This window comes from Orcinus orca, chromosome 13 (assembly GCF_937001465.1).
Source record: "Orcinus orca chromosome 13, mOrcOrc1.1, whole genome shotgun sequence".
In the NCBI taxonomy this organism is placed as follows: Eukaryota; Metazoa; Chordata; class Mammalia; order Artiodactyla; family Delphinidae; genus Orcinus; species Orcinus orca.
Window position 1 is genome coordinate 7,148,667 of NC_064571.1, and position 18,875 is coordinate 7,167,541.

At 45.8% G+C, this 18,875-nt stretch overlaps 1 protein-coding gene across 15 annotated transcripts in view; it reads left to right on the forward strand.

Annotated features, from left to right (window-relative positions):
• The window catches only part of AFF3 (ALF transcription elongation factor 3), a 561,951-nt gene that overhangs the window by 522,461 nt on the left and 20,615 nt on the right, over positions 1 to 18,875 (forward strand). For all 15 annotated transcript variants that reach the window (XM_049696189.1, XM_049696192.1, XM_049696190.1 and 12 more), the window contains 3 exons: positions 2,843 to 2,967; positions 6,565 to 6,766; positions 9,717 to 9,838. In XM_049696189.1, coding sequence (XP_049552146.1) covers positions 2,843 to 2,967; positions 6,565 to 6,766; positions 9,717 to 9,838 — 449 coding nt within the window. The remainder of the gene's footprint in view (positions 1 to 2,842; positions 2,968 to 6,564; positions 6,767 to 9,716; positions 9,839 to 18,875) is intronic.

The window sequence follows — 18,875 nt, forward strand, 5'->3', positions numbered from 1 at the left end:
TTGGGAGTGTCTACACATGCCCCCCAGGTATCCCCGTGCCTCAAGGAGCACAGTATGAAATAGCAAATAAACACAGCGTGACAGGTCAGGAGACAGACTTTGAAAGACAAGAAAATGTTTCCGACTTTAGTACTTTATAATGTTAGTCTTTAGCTGCTTGCTTTTTTTTTTTTGAGGTATAATATAATGATTTGATATTGGTTTATAAGTATTGCAAAATGATGACCACAGTAAGTCCAGTTAACATCGTCACTGTCCATAGTTACAAATTTCTTTTCCTCCTGGTGAGAACTTGCAAGATCTCCTCTCCTGGCTACTGTCAAATATGCACTACAGTATTATTAACTATAGTCACCATGCTGTATATTACATTACGTCCCCATGACTTACTCATTTTATAACCAGAAATTTGTACCTTTTGACCTCATTCATCCATTCTGTACTCCCCCCAACCCCAGGCAGTCAGCAGTCTGACAGCATAAGCTGGGAGGAGGTTTGGTTTCTGTTTTTAGATTCCGCATGTCAGTGAGGTATTTGTCTTTCTCTGTCCGACTTGTTTCACTTATCATAATCCCCTCTAGGTCCATCCGTGTTGTTGCAAACGGCAGGCTTCCTTCTTCTGTTGTACGCACATATATGCCGCAGTACCCTTATCCATCTGTCTAGCCGTGGACATTGGCTTCCTCGTCTTAGCCGTTGTAAATAACGCTGCAGTGAACATGGGGGTGCAGATATGTTTTCAAATGAGTGTTTTCGTTTTCTTTGGATAAATACCCAGAAGTGGGATTGCTGGATCATGTGGTAGTTCTATTTGAATTTTTTGAGCAACCTCCATCCTGTTTCCACAGTGGCTGCAGCAATTTACATTCCCACCAACAGTGCACTAGGGTTCCCTTTGGTCCACATCCTCACAGACTTATTAGTTTTAGTTTTTTTTGATAATAGCCATCCTGAAAGGTATGAGGTCCTATCTCGTTTTGGTTTTGATTTGCATTTCTCTGATGATTAGTGATGTTGAGCATCTTTTCATGTACCTGTTTGGCCGTCCGTATGTCTTCTTTAGAAAATGTCTAATCAAATCCTCTGCTCATTTTTCAACTGGATTTTTTTGTTTGTTTCTTTGCTGTTGAATTTTATGAGTTCTTTATATATTTGGGGTATTAATCCCTTCTCAGATATACGATTTAGAAGTATTTTCTCCGATTCAGTAGGTTGCTTTTTCATTTTGTTGATGGTTCCCTCTGCTGTGCAGAAGCCTTTGAGTTTAATGTAGTCCCACTTGTTTATTTTTTGCTTTTGTTGCCTTTGTTTTTGGTGTTAAATCCAAAAAAATCATCACCAAGACTGACATCAAGCATCTTTTCCTGCTTTTGGAACAAGGCTCCCAGCATTTTCATTTTGCACTGAATCCCGCAAATCACGCAGTCAACCCTGGCCTCCTGGGTGACCTTCCCTTCTGTGGACTTCAGTTTCTTTGTTTGTAAAATGGTGACATCTTTGCAGGGGTGTTGTCAGATTCACATGATATAATGCAGTAATGCGGGTTAGCTCACTACATACCTACCCTCTTTCCTTCTGTTTTCCTCTCATACCCTGCCCTCCCCCTTACTCGTTGGATTGACTTGTCCATCAGTCCCCAGGTGATTAATTGATTAATGAGTGAGTCAGCCAGTCATCTGGAGATGGATGGATAAATGGACAGGCTGATGGAAAGAGAGAGAGAGAGGTATTTCAGAGATAGAAATTGATAAACATACAGATAGATTGGAAATATATATAGCTGTATAGGTATATGTAGATAGAGAGATGTGCAAAAACATATACATGTATATTCCATAGTATTCTGTATTTAAATAATTTTATTATTCATGGGCTTTTTTATTTTAACTTACAAAACTTCATTTACACTAAGTCTCACACTCAGCTCTCCTCATGAAATCTACTGAATCATCATTAAACTCACACAGAGAAGTGAAAGAACATTTTCACAGCACTCTTTACTCAGTATCTGGGGTGTGAAGCCCTCAGTTTTGGGTGCTGGAGATGGGACACCGCAGACCTGGCTGCCCAGGGTGCAGAGTCGAGCCCTGCCAGAGCCCTGGAAGCCAGAACTGGGGGTTCAGAGCTTTGGCTTGGACCCTCACTGGGGGCACAGTTTCAGCGTGAGTTGCTGGGGTCCTTGCAATAGAGGCTGTGTAACAATCCCAGCTGGAGAGAGAAGGTCAAAATTTCTCTATCTTTGGTGCCAGTGCTTGTCTCCTGGAAAGCTCTGCTGAGAGCCCTACATGTGCCTGTACCGTGTTGCTGTGATCTCACCACAAATGGAATTTGGTTGAGTGCATGTGCCTCATACCCTAGTACACGCCTAGGTTAAATACCATCGTGGAAAACAAGAATCCAGTCAAACTACTGTTTTATAAAAATGTCCTTTGAGGCCATGAATTTCAAAAGAAAGGTCCGAGCTTGTCACTGCCCTTACAACATTAAGCCCAGGATAGGTCGCTGTGCCTTGTTTGGGTACCAAGAAACGCCAAAGGGAGGGGTGCTGAAGCTCCCATGGGACTCCAGAACAGGTCTTCTTTGGAGGGTGGAATCTGCCTGTTGGTAAAGAAGTGTTCAGTGGTGATCTTCGTGTCACGCTTTTTCCTCTCAGTAAGCTGACAGATTTCTTCCTTGTTCACGGAGTCGCTGATGGGGAACCCAGGCCAGGGCCGAGAGTGCTGCAGCCACATTGGTGCTCAGGATGTTGTCCAGAGAAGCCCAGATGAGCTGGTTGGCGATGGGAGCTCGCTGTGGTCCCTTGAAATCTAAAGCTGACTGGCTTTTGCTTCTTCCCATGCAGTGTGACAGCGAAGATGACTGCCGGGAGATCAGGAAGGCTCAGGGAGAGAAGGAGAGCTCTTCACGACTCACTGCCTCCGCCAGCAGTACTTTGGCCGCAAACCATTGCAACGTGAACGTCAACAGGTACTCACGCTCCCAGGAAGGCAGAGGGAGCTGGAGGCGTGTCTGGGTCTAAGAGGCACATGCCTACTGGGGGAGAGTCGGATTTTTGAGTGACTGCTCTGCTCTGGGTCTCCATGTTGCCTACCAAGCCTCTTGGGCTCCTTAATCAATAGAAATTGATAAGAGGCCAGACAAGAAATTCAGACAAGGCTTTACTGGGGCTCGTGCTGTAGCACGAGGGAACAAAGACAAGTAACAGATTCCCTTGCACGCTGTCTAATGGGGGGCAAGCTGATTCCTTAAATGGGGTGAGGGTAGGGTGGGGCCATGGGTCTGATTCCTTCCTAGGGCGGGGCCAGCTGATTCCTTAAATGGGGTGAGGGTAGGGTGGGGCCAGGCTGGAGGGGTGGCTTAGGAGGTCTGCTCACCCCCTTGTTGGCGCTGAGTGCAGGGGGCGTGCGCAGTAACCTATTTTTGCTCCTGACACCCTGCATTTTTGCTCCGGACTCCTCAGAAGTGGCAGTTGGGTTTTTGGTCTTTTTGTATCTTGTTCGTAATTTGTTCCAACTGCCCTGTGCATGCAGTTATTTTTAGTCCCTTGTAGTTTCTTTGTATATTGTGGCTCAAGGAGATGTTTGTCCAGGTGCAAGCACTGCAGCAGAGGGTCCCAGGTCCCAGCCTGTCTCATGCAGACTCCTTTCCCTTGGTTTAACCCAAGACTAACCAGTATGCCTGGACGTGTGCTTCTTGTCACAGCTCCAGGTGCGCTGGAAGTACTTCTTTATAACAAAAGACCAGTTACTAGTTGCACGCAGTTCTATCCTTTCAAAAACACACCCTCCACTCTGAAAACTTACAAACTGAATAAGCTTATTACACCAATGAAAAATATAAACTTGAGCAGAATCTCCATATGACACACCTAAAGGCGTTGGGTGTAGACTGAATTTGCGGTGACAGACAGGATCCGGGTCTCCAAGGCGAAACAGCCACACAGTCCCTCCTCTCAAGGGGTTCCAGAGAGACCCACATGGCACTGAATCCCCTCTGTGACAAAGGCTTCCTAGCAAAGCAAGGTCCCAGATATTTATTATAAGTGAGCAGCTTATCATCAGTCATAGAAGTCCTTTCCATTTAGAAATAGCACAGCTCAGAAACCAATTTATCCTCTGCTAAGACACTCCTCACTCTCCCTGACTGTGTACATAGAATTTTTAAGGGGAGATTAATGTTTCAGCGCAACACATAAAAATGTAAACTGAAAGGTTAGGAGAAGATGTAGAGTAGTACTAAAACCCGGAGAGGAAATTGGAGAGCGAGGGCACCTGAGCACAGGCCCACTGCAGTGTTAGAATCACCTTGGGAAGAAGGGCAAGAGCCCTTGAAGGTCTGAGCAAGAAAGAGCAACACACACAAGCTGCCCGAGCCCACAGTCCTCGGGGCCAAGCAGATGGCATCCCCAAATATTGAGGAAATGTGAATGGGGAAAATACGGCTCAAAAATTTCTTTCTTTGCTTTTTTTTTTTTTGCCGTACGCGGGCCTCTCACTGCTGTGGCCTTTCCCGTTGCGGAGCACAGGCTCCGGACGCGCAGGCTCAGCGGCCATGGCTCACGGGCCCAGCCGCTCCGCGGCATGTGGGATCTTCCCGGACCGGGGCACGAACCCGCGTCCCCTTCATCGGCAGGTGGCCTCTCAACCACTGCGCCGCCAGGGAAACCCTCAAAAATGTCTTTTAAAATGTGTGATAGAGTTATATATGTGCTTCTTTGTTCATGCCTTAAATAACCTTTCTAGCAGATCTAGTAATAATCATAATTTCTAGTAGTGATGAGTGTAAACCATATTTCAGGATGTCTGCCACAACTGGTAAGGCATGAAAATATCTGTGATTTCCACTGGTGACACAATCCCAGGTCTTGCTAGTAGTACTCCTGCTAAACCACCACTATGGTTTCTTGCCTTTGTTCGTAATTAAAGGAAATGTTCAGTTTCAGTGAGAGGCTAAGGAAAGTGAAGATGCAACTTCTTTCCCATGCAAGTGCGGGGACCCCAGGATAAGAGCTCTTGCTCTAGAGTTTTTGCTGGCAGAGCCTCCTGGCTCTGATAGTTTCACTTATGTTAAGTAAGGACTCAACGTATATGAAAGTGCTTTGAGTTTTTCTTGGAAAGGTGGCCTGTGTACCTCTGGAATTGTGATTACCACTGTTAAGCTTTACCTGTGTAATAAGACAATCCTTCATATATGGTGATTGCCCATCCCCAAGATGCGATCCCAAGAATGTTTCAAAGTTACTTTGGTCAACCTGAATAGATAAACTTATAATGATGAAGAAGAAATAGTCATATGTTCATGACAGTATTTAATGTAATAATTTAGTTTTCTGCAAACATTTAAGATCATGTAGTATGTAAAATAATTGAGACTTAGAAATAAGACTTTGTCACTCACATGTCAAGAAAGTTATATTCAGACGGTTCATATCCGTCTTCAACATCAGTGTTTTCATCTTCACTGGCTGAGCCACTTTTGACTCGTCCAAGGCAGTTTTCGAGAACACACCTTCTCACTTCTAAGTTGTTGGATGCACAGTACTTTTTGAACCAGAAAGCTGTCATCAGAAATTCTCTCCCGACACAGATCTGTTTGCATAACATTAAGAACCTTGGCTTCTCGTTTGTTCTAGAGGCCTGTGTTTGTAATTTCTACACTGTGACCACCAACTAAGGAAATTGCTTAAAAATAAAAAGTGACTTTACTGGCTTGTTTGCAGTGATAGTCAACACATGCAATTAAGAAGTCACAACTGCGGGAATAATGACTAAATCTTTGTTAAATGAATTTATTTTAACTGACTCTACCAGGTGACTTCTAGAAGCATCCCAAATTAGCAATGATTGAGTTTATTTGAGGCTAATGTGTCTTCCCCCAATTTTTGTTTCAACGGAGAGAGCCCTGTCTACATACTGTACATTGCAAAGACTCAAATATGACTCCCTTCTCTGGTGGTCTTTGGCGGGGTGTGGGGGGATTTATATTCAGGCATAGACAATAGTTTGGAAGGTAAAATAAGGAGCTAGGAATCAGAAAATGTCATTTCTAATGACAGTTTTCTATTCTTTGTTTATTCTGATCCATGCCTGGCTACCTAACAATTAGAAGGTGGGTTCATGCTTGGTTATTCTGTGATTCTGTTATTCTCCATATAATAATTAGTACAAGCTCAGGTGTTAGCAAAAGTCCTTTTGGAAGTGGAGATCTCGTGTATAATTTGAGTTTCCCGTTACCTGCTGTTTACACTTGTTAGGAAAACAGTAAGTTGTTTGTCGTGTATTTTGAGATCCTTGGATGAAGAACTTGGGAAATGAAGGTATTATTATGCTTAGTTATTTAACTCCAGATTACTATATTTTTCTGGGAGGACGAGTAAAAAAATCATGAACGAAATTTCTTTATTGTTCGTTATGGTCCTAATGCCATAAAATCGTTTCCTGGCATGATAATTCCCAATAAACGTCTTCCTACCAGCAGGTTTTAAGTGGGAGGGTCACAGATAAAACAGTTACCTTGCCACGCGCTGAGTGTGTGACATTCCATTACTGTGATTTCCGTTTACAGCTTGGCAATCCCAATAAATAAAAATGAAAAAATGCTCCGCTCACCCACCTCACCCCTCTCCGACGCATCTAAACACAAATACCCCGGCGAGGACCTGACTTCCCCCAGCAGATCCAACAGCAACGGTTTGTTCACCTCCGCCTCGTCCAGCAAAAAGCATAAGGCTGAGAACCAGCTGCAGACCCATGGTGGAGACCTCACGGTACGTTGATGCTCTTCTGCCCCAGATAAAACAGGAGTAAAAATGAGCACGCCCCTCTACTCTGCCTCTAGCCCAGCACAGTCCGAACACAAGCATTTTTTTTTTTTTTAAATTGCAACTTCAGGAAAAGTTCCTGCTTTATTATTCCAAATAAATGTTCCCAGGTAAAATAAATGTCCGATAGTTTCTGGTATGTGGGAGGATAATGTTTGTTCAAGTCACAAGGAGGCCTTATTGACAGAAAGCTTGGCTGTATAAACAGCACAAGCTGAGAAAAGGTTTAATCTCCAAACGTATTAGACTGGATGACCTAAGATCAGTAACACCCACCTTGCGACATTGCAGGAGGTCGAGGAGGCCCACCTTGGTAAGGGGGCCCCACTGGCGGTCCCTGCCCACATGGCAGCGTAGCACCAGGAAGGTATCCTGGCACGCCTTGAGGATGGCCGCCGTACTGACCATGAGGCGGCATTGGGGGTCTCATTCCTCGTTGCTGTGGGATGCCTGGCTGCGGTGGCATCATACCTCCATTTGGTCCAACGGGTAGATTACCGATGGGAGCCTGTCCTGGTCGAGGAAGATTACATTGATACGTGGTGACCAGTGAGGTCCCGCAAAGCAGCCCTAAAGGCTGGTCTGGGAAGACCTGGCAAAGCAGCTGCTCTTCGCCTCTCGCACAGGCAGCTGCGGAAGAAACGGAGGAGGCATTTTCAGCCTCTTCTGCTTAGGAACACTCTTTGGAGGACTTCATTTCCCATCCTGAAAAGAATTAGCCCTAACGTAACTCTCCCAGGACAAAGTAAATTGGGAGTTTTGGACCAGCCAGTCTTTCTATTGGAAAAGATTTCTTGCCCTGGGGCAGAGCTAAATCCGGGATTGGAGCCCAAGGCCAAGTTGCAGGGCTCCCCGCTGCCCTCAGTGACCAATGTGGTGACCAGGGTGGGACAGCTGCCACCACCCCTCTTCCGGTGACTTTGTCAAGGGTGATTCCAACACGCTGTATTCCCCTGGGAACCTGGGTTCCCCTCTAGCCTCATAGCTTAGTCACCGTGTGACCTTGGGCCGGTTGCTTAATCTCTTGAGCCTGTTTTCATTTGCAAAACGGTGGTGTAAGATTTCAATGAGGCAGTACCGCCTAAAGAATCCAACCCCTGTGGACACCTGTGCAGCTAACACTGCATGTAAGTTCCTCTTTCCTGCCACCCTCCATCTAACAGCGGGCGGCCCTGGACCGTGCATCCTCCAGGTACATTATTTAATTCCAAACTCTTCCCCCTGTGCCTCTCAAAACCAGTGGGGCTTTGTGAGGCAGGGAGAAATGAGACTTGGCGATAGGACTCTGCAAAGAAAGTGGCGGGAGGCAGCATGTCATGCTTTATCCCATGAATTAAAGAGGCAAAAAGAGTCGGTAGATGGTCCAGCAAGAGCCTAAATCTTACGGAACCATCAGGAAATTAACTCCTTCATGCACCCTCATTTGGGAGCAATTATCTTTGGTTCTAGGATATACGAATCTGAGAAGACCATATTAGAAAAAACAAATAAAAAGCTAACGATTCCAATTTTAAACCAAACACAACTTTTCTTTGCCTCTAGATCCTTGAATCACAAGCAACTATGATACGCAGAGAATCGTAAAACAATGATAGACTTTATTGAGGCATTCTTTTCACTGAACAGGTGTTTATCGAGGAAGTATTTATTGTGTCCCAGGCACTTTGCTACATAACAGAGACGCACTGATGATCTAAAGGGTTCAGTCTCTGCCTGCAGGATAGCTTACACTCTAGCTGGGGAGAGCCACTTAGAGCAGGGCTCACACACATCTGTAATTTACTACCCTGCATGCCAGAAAGGAAACGCCCAGAGTCCTGGAGGCTCTCGTAACAAAGAGGCTTAATCTACGCATAAAATCGGTCCATATTTAAAGAAGCATTGATATACACTCCACCTTAATTACTTCAGAGGAATCCATTTGAATCTCCTAACTAAAACCGGGGTGTTTTATTATCCAGACGTCAGCACACAGTAGGTGCTCTCTATAATGTCCGCATCTCCAGGACAAAGGGTGTTTCCATTTTTCCCCAGATCCAGAGTGTTCCTTCTTAAAACACATCTTAAATAATTTCTAGTGATTCCCTTTGGCTCTCCCTGTTCTTCACAGACAGCTGATGAGAACCAGTCAATTGTGACCTGAATGACCTCTTTTGTGAGGGATGATTATAGCTCAGTGGTTCAGAGAGCTTGGCTCCTGGACCAGCATCACCTGGAACTTGTTAGCAATGCATGTTGTCAGGCTCTTCCCCAGACGTACTGAGTCAGAGATGCTGGCGGTGAGGCCCAGCTGGCTGTGTGTTAATGGTGATTCTGATGCAGTCCATTTGGACAACCATGGGTCTAGCCAACTGGGAAGCGTAGGAGCCTGAATCCTAAGCCCCCAGCCTCCACCCACAATAGCCATCTGAGCTTGGGCGAGTTCAAGATCTGGATCTGCGGGAGTGGGCACACTGAGATTCCTTTTTTTTTTTTTTTTTTTTTTTGCTCTACGCGGGCCTCTCACTGTTGTGGCCTCTCCCGTCGTGGAGCACAGGCTCCGGACGCGAAGGCTCAGCGGCCGTGGCTCACGGGCCCAGCCGCTCCGCGGCATGTGGGATCCTCCCGGACTGGGGCACGAACCCGCGTCCCCTGCATCGGCAGGCGGACTCTCAACCACTGCGCCACCAGGGAAGCCCAAGAGAGTGCCCTTTTGATGTCCTGGGAATGACATTTGACCACGTATGTAAAAGCCTCCAGCTTGAGACCTGTAGTGCAAGTATTTCTTCTTCTTTATTTCAACAAGGAAAGCACCATCAGCTCTAACCTAGAACACAGAACACAAGCGATTCTAACAGGTTGCTCCTTCAGCCAGGTGGCCAGTTCTCAAATACAGGTGTGTTTGTTTGTTGTTTAGAAAGCGGCTCACAGCAATTCCGAAAACGTTCTCCACAAGTCACGGCCACAGACAGAGCCATGGTCTCCAGGCTCCAACGGCCACAGGGACTGCAAGAGGCAGAAACTCATCTTCGATGACATGTAAGTGTGGACCCTTGGTTGGTACGGTGAGGGCCAGATCAGTGGGAGCAGGGAGATGGTTTACTGTGCGTCTGATTCACAGGGTGGCCATTTCTGTCATGTGATCTCATCTGTTAAATGTCACCCTCTCGAAGGGAATTGCAGCTTCACTCCAAGTGTACCCCTGAGTCCTGGGAGACTTCTGAGTGAATAGAACAACCAGGGCTAACAGGGCTGCCTCCAGGATGTCAGAAAACTAAGCTAAATGGCATCAATGAGTCATATTTCTAAGCCCCTGCATTTGGGGTTGTATGCTGCCAGAAGGAGAAGCATTTTTTGTTTTTGTAAATTATAACAGGCAAAGAATAATAGTGATTCACTCCTGAAAGCTTTTTTTTTTTCTCTAAAATGCTGTAGTCTTTATGAAAGTGTAAACAGTTCTTATCCAGGAGAAAATATCCTGTCATCCATCTCCCAGTCCTAACACTGAAACCCAAGTATTAGTTCCGTTCCCGGCATCGATTTAAGAGGAGGAGAAACAAAAGAAAAGGAATAAATTAACATCCTGGAATGCTCTGGAGATGCTGAAAATGACAAATGAGAAATGATAAAATGATACTGAAAATTATTTAGGCTCTTGGGGAAAAAATATGTGTCAAGGACAAGCCTGGAAGGCAGCAGGTATGGTTTCAAGAGTTCGCCTTGAATCCTCCTTTCAATTTGAGCCGTTCACCAAGCGTGCAGTGTGTGTGTGTTTGAGGCACGCCCTTAAATCCCGGCGTGGAGCAGCGGGCAACAGTGAGAGAACACCCTGCTCTCTGACTGTTGACAATCTGGCTGAGGGGACAGACTGTAAGCCACGACCCTCACCCAAAGTCAGAAAATAAAATGGTGCTAAATGTCTCTGAGTCCCAGCTTCCTAATTGGAAAAAGTGACTGTCATGACAGGCTCTTCTGAGATCCAGTGAGATGGTCTCTGCTGAGCGTGACCACCTGAGAAGTGAAAGCTCGGCGCGGTGGTGATGACGCTTCCACCCTCATCTCCCTCCCATCCTACTTTCCAATCCTATCTTCACTCAGAGTATAGGCACGATCAGTTGGTTCACCTCCAAGAAGCAAGAATACCGAGTTAGGGCTTCCCTGGTGGTGCAGTGGTTGAGAGTCCGCCTGCCGATGCAGGGGACACGGGTTTGTGCCCCGGTCCGGGAGGATCCCACATGCCGCGGAGCGGCTGGGCCCATGAGCCATGGCCGCTAAGCCTGCGCGTCCGGAGCCTGTGCTCCGCAACGGGAGAGGCCGCAACAGTGAGAGGCCCGCGTACCTCCAAAAAAAAAAAAAGAATACCGAGTTGTAGCCCTCAAGCCCTGCTTGGACTTCATTAAGCTACTTGGGGCACAGACTTTGAGGGTTCAAAGCCAAATCCACATTATTTTGTTTCTTTATTGAACACGTTCCCAGATAATTGGTTTTTCCAAAGTGTAAGGGTGGCCCAGGAGGACGTGTGTCTTTCTCCTCTTCCCGTGGCTGCCGCAGCTGCGCTCAACCCCAAGCACGCTCTCTCCTGACCCTCAGCACCTCCCCTTCCCCTCCTTGCCCGCTGCCCTGGGCATCAAGGGAGGTGGTAATTAATCCCCGGGGTGGGGGGCGTGTAATGGGAGTACAATCAGGCAGTCAACTCCATATATAATTAGGGTTTGGTGGTGTAAATTGTTCAAGGGAGCTTTAACCGTTTGCAAAAACAGGAGATTAGAATCGTGTTTAATGACAGTGTGGAAATTTGCATTCAGAAGATATAGGAATCTTTTGATTTTCATCTTAATTAAAGATGCTCTTCCTAATATTAAGAAGCAAATTGAAGACCAAGTAGTTATATGGATGGGTCAGCCTCCATATCGTTTAGGTTGCAACCCAGTTCTTTGAGGAATTAAAAACAATTATCTTACAAATCAAGTCTTTATAAGAATGGAAATGGGGCTTTAGACATCATTCAAAGCCCACCTGTCATTTTTACCAGTCCCAAAACTGCCCTTATTCATCTCAAGCTTGCAGATGGGGAGGGATGGACTGGGGGTTTGGGGTTAGTAGATGCAAACTATTATGTATAGAATGGATAAACAAGAAGGTCCTACTGTATAGCACAGGGGACTATATTCAGTGTCCTGAGATAAACCATAATGGAAAAGAATATAAATAAGAATGTATATATATATATATATATATATATATATATATGTGTGTGTGTGTATAACTGAGTCACTTTGCTGTACAGCAGAAATTAATACAACATTGTAAATCCACTATACTTCAATAAAATTTTTTTTTTTGCGGTACGTGGGCCTCTCACTGTTGTGGCCTTTCCCGTTGCGGAGCACAGGCTCCGGACGCGCAGGCTCAGCGGCCATGGCTCACGGGCCCAGCCACTCCACGGCATGTGTGATCTTCCCGGACAGGGGCACGAACCCGTGTCCCCTGCATCGGCAGGCGGACTCTCAACCACTGCGCCGCCAGGGAAGCCCAATAAAAAATAAATTTAAAAGGAAAAAGGAAGTTGCAGGTATTATAAAAGATCTGGACTCAGGGAGCGAAAAAAAAAAAAAAAAAAGGAGAAGCAGTCATAATCTACAACATGAACAAACACACGTGCATTTGACAGTAAGGTACCCAAAGCATCAAATGTATCTAGGGCATGGTGTTTAAAACACACACATGTATGGGAAATTAAAATGTAAGGAATCTCCCAGTGTATGGACCAGAAAGCTAAGTTTGAAACAGCAACAACTAAATGGTCCTACTTCTACCTGCAGTGTCTTGGACTGTTTACAAGAGGAAATGTTTCTCAGTCTGCTGGGACTGCAGCTAATATAATTTTGTCCCTATCTGTATTAACCAAGAGGCTGTTATCATTCATTCTTCCCATTAGCAATGTGTGTAATTTTTCTGGCTGGCAGCTACAATACAGTGTTTCTCCCTTTATGGATAAAGATACAGTAGAATAAAAAAGCACTCTTTCATATCCATCATATATAGAGAGAGACGTCTTCCAGTTGCCACTTGTCCCAATTGATTTGAAATCCGTGACAGTAAGAGAAACATGCAACTCAAACAGCCGCTTAACTCCTGAACTGAGAAAGTCGTGGGAAGATTCTTCAAGCTTGAAAAGCAAAAACAGGCATTGTCTCTTCATTGGAACAATAAAAATATGTCCGTTAAGAGATCACTGGGGGGACTTCCCTGGGGGCACAGTGGTTAAGACTCCACGCTCCCAATGCAGAGGGCCCAGGTTTGATCCCTGGTCAGGGAACTAGATCCCACATGCATGCCGCAACTTTGAGTTCACATGCCACAACTGAGGAGCCCACCTGCCACAACTAAGACCGGTGCAACCAAATAAATAAGTAAATTTTTTAAAAATAATAAAGAGATCACTGGGCTAGGAAGTCACCTAAAAGTATGTAAAGTGTCTCCCAGGTTCAGTTGGTGTGTCCTGAGGTCCAGTGGTAGGAACAAGGGTATGTGATTGATTCATTCTCAGTTATTAATTGAGGGAAGATGGAGGCATATGGGTGGCCTCTCCAGGAAGCTTCCCCGGGACCACAACCTTGGCCGCCTCCTGCTACCTCTCTGCTCTGCACCAGCTTCAAGGACCATGACCTGGCTCCTGTCATTTTCCTTGACTTCTCCTCACTAGAGGTGTCAACAGGCAGTGACATGACCAAAGAGAGGCCACCAGAAGGAAAGAAAGAACTAGAGAATTAGCAGCGGAATGATTTAGAGTTGATGGAAATCCAGTTATAGTGCTCCAGTGAGTAACAGATGCCATCCTGTCACGTGACTTTTAAAGCCACATCACGTAGCTTTTTTTAAAAAAGTAAACTCATCCTTTTGTATTACAAATACTCGTTAACGGTTGAATAAACATGAGATTCAGACAACAGCCACCCGAATCCAGTGGGCACTCAAATAACAACCGTTGAATGGCCCCAGCTGAATTAGAATAACATTCCCGGGGGTAGTGCCTGCATCTTCTTTTCTTTCTCTTTCCGTGAATGTAAGGAATGTACTACGTGCAAGTCGATTTAAATTCACGGGCTTCCAGGCCCTTTTCCTAGGTCACTTACCCGTTCAGGATGTAGATGGAACTGAACCGAATAATTTGTTTTAAAACTGTGATCCAGGTCAGCCTGTCCTGCAGGATCACCCCTGACGTTTAGCCGTGCGCCACTTTCTCTCCTCGAGAGCCCTGATTTTAAGGTGACACTGGTGTAATTACCAAACTTCTGTTTAAAAAAAATCTATAAGGATTTATGTCCATGAGTGACAGCACTTGATTCAACTCAAAGCCTAGAAACGGATCTTATTAGTGCAGAGCCGTGAGCTGTAAATTACTTGGTGTCATAATTAGTGACAGGGGAGTTCTTGGCGCTGGAAAATCCAGGGAACAATTGTGTCACGAAGTCCTCAGTACAGACGTCAGAGCAGAGCTGAGTGGTGAAATGCTTGGCCTCTCTTCCCACGTGCCATATTGCTGTGCCGGGGAGCCAGAGAACCCCGGGTGCCAGCCCTGCCTGCTGTTTCCAGAAGGATGTGCTGTCTCTTGCCCACATTTCACAAAGAAGAGTCAGTCATGATCGTCACATTCAGCCACACCACCAAACGTCCCATCTGTCCCCGTGGCACCAATACCAAGAACCCAACTACTTAAACCTCCCTACACCGAGAAGAGACTGCCTCGCCACGCGGTGCTGAAGCCCTGGCCTGGGAGATGTGGCTGGCAGGGCAGGAAGAGGGAGTCGGCATTTGTGATATGCTCAGCCGCCTCATAGCTAAAAGCGTTTTAATTTTATAGAGGGTGGAAGATTCCTGTATGTGAAAGGCCAGATGATGGAGTGAGAGGACACCAACTGAAATCCCTGAGTAGGTGATGTTACATCGAGGCAAGGCGCGCCCACAGTGGACCTGCTGTGGCCGTGCTCCCTCTCCTGAGGGGCTCCCCTTCCCAGTCGCTTCAAAGCTGGACCCCACCTTTCCTGATACACCATTCATGTGCCTTTCTGTTCTTCATATGGAATTTTTTCACTTATGAACCCCTCTCAGCCAGGTTTTTATTTTTTTCTAACCAAAACAGAAAGAAAGGGGAAAAAAAGGACTTGGCTGGGGGTGTTGGGAGGGCAGGAGTTGGGGACAAGGCCTTTTAGATCTCCCTGATTGAAATCTGAGCTCTCTGATCATTTTAAGGGCTTGTCAAATGATTTTATCTTTTTTGATTAATTTTTTTTTATCAGTCGTTTTTCTACAGTTATCATGGTTTATTTTATTTTATGTATTTATCTTTGGCTGGGTCTTTGTTGCTGCGTGCGGGCTTCCTCTAGTTGCAGCGAACGGGGGCTACTCTTCCTTGTGGTGTGTGGGCTTCTCATTGCGGTGGCTTCTCTTGTCGTGGAGCGTGGGCTCTAGGCACGCGGGCTTCAGTAGTTGTGGCTCGCGGGCTGTGGAGCACAGGCTCAGTAGTTGTGGTGCATGAGCTTAGCTGCTCTGTGGCATGTGGCATCTTCCCGGACCAGGGCTCGAACCCGTGTCCCCTGCATCGGCAGACGGATTCTTAACCACTGCACCACCAGGGAAGCCCTTTTTTAATTTTTGATTTTATGTTGGAATATAGTTGGTTTACAATGTTGTGTTAGTTTCAGGTGTACAGCAAAGTGATTTAGTTATACATATTCATATATCCATTTTCAGATTCTTTTCCCATATAGGTTATTACAGAGTAATGAGTAGAGTGCTCTGTGCTATGTAGTAGGTCCTTATCGATTATATATTGTATATATAGGAGTGTGTATATGTTAATCCCAAGCTCCTAATTTATCCCTGCCCCCGCCTTTCCCCTTTGGTAACCATAAGTTTGTTTTCTAAGTTTGTGAGTCTGTTTCTGTTTTGTAAATAAATTCATTTGTTAAATATCACACCCAGAGAAGAACAACAATCAAATTGATGTGTTTCCCTTTCGATAGAAAGTTGCTTATGCTCACGTGACCAAAACCTGCCATTTAGCCTGTGCGTCCTGGAAAGCACACGCCGTTTTCTATGTGTGGCCGAGAGAGGAGTCACCTGCAAGAGCCTGTGGCCTGTAGGAGACACAATGAGTGATTGCTTATGCTTCTGAGAAGCCAGGGACTCGGGGGTCCCAGCCAACATCAAGGGCGTAGAAACAAAAGCTGCATTTGAATCCTTGCTGCCGAAGGCAGTCTTCCTGCTTCCTTCGGAAAGCACTCATAAAGCCAGCGGCAGCACCGGGGTCCCTGGCTGCGCAGTGCCCTCATCCGGCAGCATCCACTTACTCAGTGCGTGAAAAACAATTAACTCACTTCTTATGCGTTCTTCTTGGTCAAGAAAGTACCTCACAGCTTGGGCCACAGTAACACCTCGGGGACTTATTAAATGACAAGCTGACAGGCTATCAGATGACGAATTCATTTGGTGTGCAGTTGCCTAGCTGTCTGATTTGGATTTCAACTTCCCTAAGAAAATGATCCCCACTTCTGCTATGCCAAGGAACCCGTTTGTTCAGACACGTTGAGTTCGCCATCTCTGCCAGTTTTCACAAAACAGGCTGGTTTTGCTGAGGAGGTGCATTTCACAGAGGTAGGAATCACAGAAAGCAGCCCGCCAGCCTCTCCGTGGGAGGGCGTTCAACTCCATCGCAGCCACAAAGGAGAACAAAGAGCGAGGTTGCTCTAATACGCTGGTGCCAGAAGAAATTTTAGGGTAGCTCAGCCCCTGCCGCTGCTTAGAACTAAGGTGGCTCGCGTGTAGGTGGGGGCAATGAGAGGTGAGGAGGGCGCACCCCCTCTGGATCAAGTGCTCCCATTTTTTTTGCTGCCGAGAGCTCTTATAACAAAGATACACGGGGCTCGGCTTTGGCGTTTGGATCACTCAAGCCCAGCTTCTGAAGAGCCCCAGAGACACGGTTAGTTACATGCATGATGTTGAACTGTACTTTTCTTAGGGTTGCTCACGTATCATCATCAAATACCATCGCTGTGAGAAACGGTGTGAAGAACCTATGATCACAATGAAAAGCAAAACTCTAGGTTTTCCATGTGAAAGAAAAGAAAGAAGATTCAATGAAAAATGAGTTTGAACGCTGCGATCATTAGATTCATTTTAGTGCCTGTGCCACGTTACATTCTGTAACTGCCACAATGGTGACAGCAGTTTTACTTTCCTGCTGACTTGAAAGTCACCGTCGGAGTGATGCCTTCATGACAGCACGTGTCCACTGCCTTGCCGGACAATCTGGGTGACATCCCATCATCCCATTGCCTTTATAATGATCTGATCTAGGAGTGTGGCTCTAGAAATCACCTGAAAGGAAAACAAATGGGCCAATCATCAAGCAATCTTCAGTGACTCAGTGTAATAAGCCCTCCATTAGATGCAAAGATGAGAATTCTTATGCGATCCTAAACAGGCCCTGATAGTACATTTCTTCAGCATCTCAGGTTAATGTTGTAGCTGCTGTGATGTAGTCAGAAAATAGATGTGTTACTTATCCACCTACACCATTGTGAGAGTTTGTGACTCAGCCTCCATCTCAGGTTTAAAGGGTACACTTACATGCTGCAGATAAAAACAGCATTGATTAAGGTACCCGTATTAGGAATTAGGTGGCACTGCCACCCCAGGGGTAACTAAGAAGGCTAACAGATGCCTTTGCTTATTACCAAAGTAATTCGTTTGTGAGAATGAAATGCATTTGAAAAAATGATGATCCGTTAGTGACGAGGTCTACAAAAAACAGGGCAAGAGAAAAACGACCAAATTCCTATACTGGAGTGTGGGACAGATAATGATGTGGAGAATTTCAGGTTGCCATGGAGATGTTCTCTGGCTCATTGCCTTCGAGGCTGCACCCCATCAGAAGTCAACCCTGTCTCTCTCTCTTTGAAACTCAAAATATGAATGCAAGGGGGGGAGGGTTCATTTCTCTTCTACCATGTACCTAAAACTACAAGGTGGGGAAGATCAAAGAGGTCTACAACAGGGCCCCCGCTGAAAATGGTCCAGCTGCAAAGTTTGCATACATGCAGTGACTGTAGCCCAGGACAGCAGAAGGTAATTAAATGCCTGGAAGTGAAGTGTAAACAAGAGGTGGTATCTGAGATCAGGAAAGACATAGCTGATCATGGACCAAAATTACCAAGAAGGCCTTATGGCCTAAGAATTTGAGGGACAGGTAACATCTGGCTCATCATAAGCACTTAATGAATGAGCAGAGAGGTGAGTGTTCCAGGAAGAACGGAAAGGATGAGCAGAGCTTCTAAGACAGCCATGGCATGTCAACCAGTGAGGACACCTCTCTGGCTGTGGTTGAGGGACTTGGTGAGTAAGTGGTACGGTTAAGAGGGTTAGGCAAGATGATTGGAGACCTGAACTGCGATTGGAATTCATAGGCCCTGGAGATGGATTTTAGATCTATGAGTAGGATGGTGATATAATGAAAGCCACATTTTACAAACATTGGTCAAGGCTTAAAGCTCAGAATAGATTGGATGGGTGTGAAACTAGAGGCCAGGAGAGGTGATGAAAGCCTAGACTTGGTGGATATGGTCACTGGGGAAAGAAAGGGATGTTTACAAGGGAGCATTCATAGCATTTGATAACTGGGGGAGAGATGGATGGAGATGCCTGAACTCTTGTCCTGAACAAATAGGCTCCAGGACCCCATCTGAAGCTCAGGAGTCAGATCTGGGTTTGGGCAGAGGTAGGTCTGGTCTTCTGCTTTGGGGCATTCAGCAAAAGGACAAACGAAAGATATTGCAGAGGATTTTTAAGGCATGAAACTCTTCTGTATGATACTATAATGGTGGATACGTGTCATTATACATTCCTCAAAACTCACAGAATGTGCAACGCCAAGAGTGAACCCAGATGTAAACTGTGGACTTTGGGTGATGATGATATGTCAGTTTCGGTTTATCGATTGTAACAAATGTGCTGCTCTGGTGGGGATGTTGGTAGTGAGGGAGGTTGTGCACATGCAGAAGCACGAGGTACACAG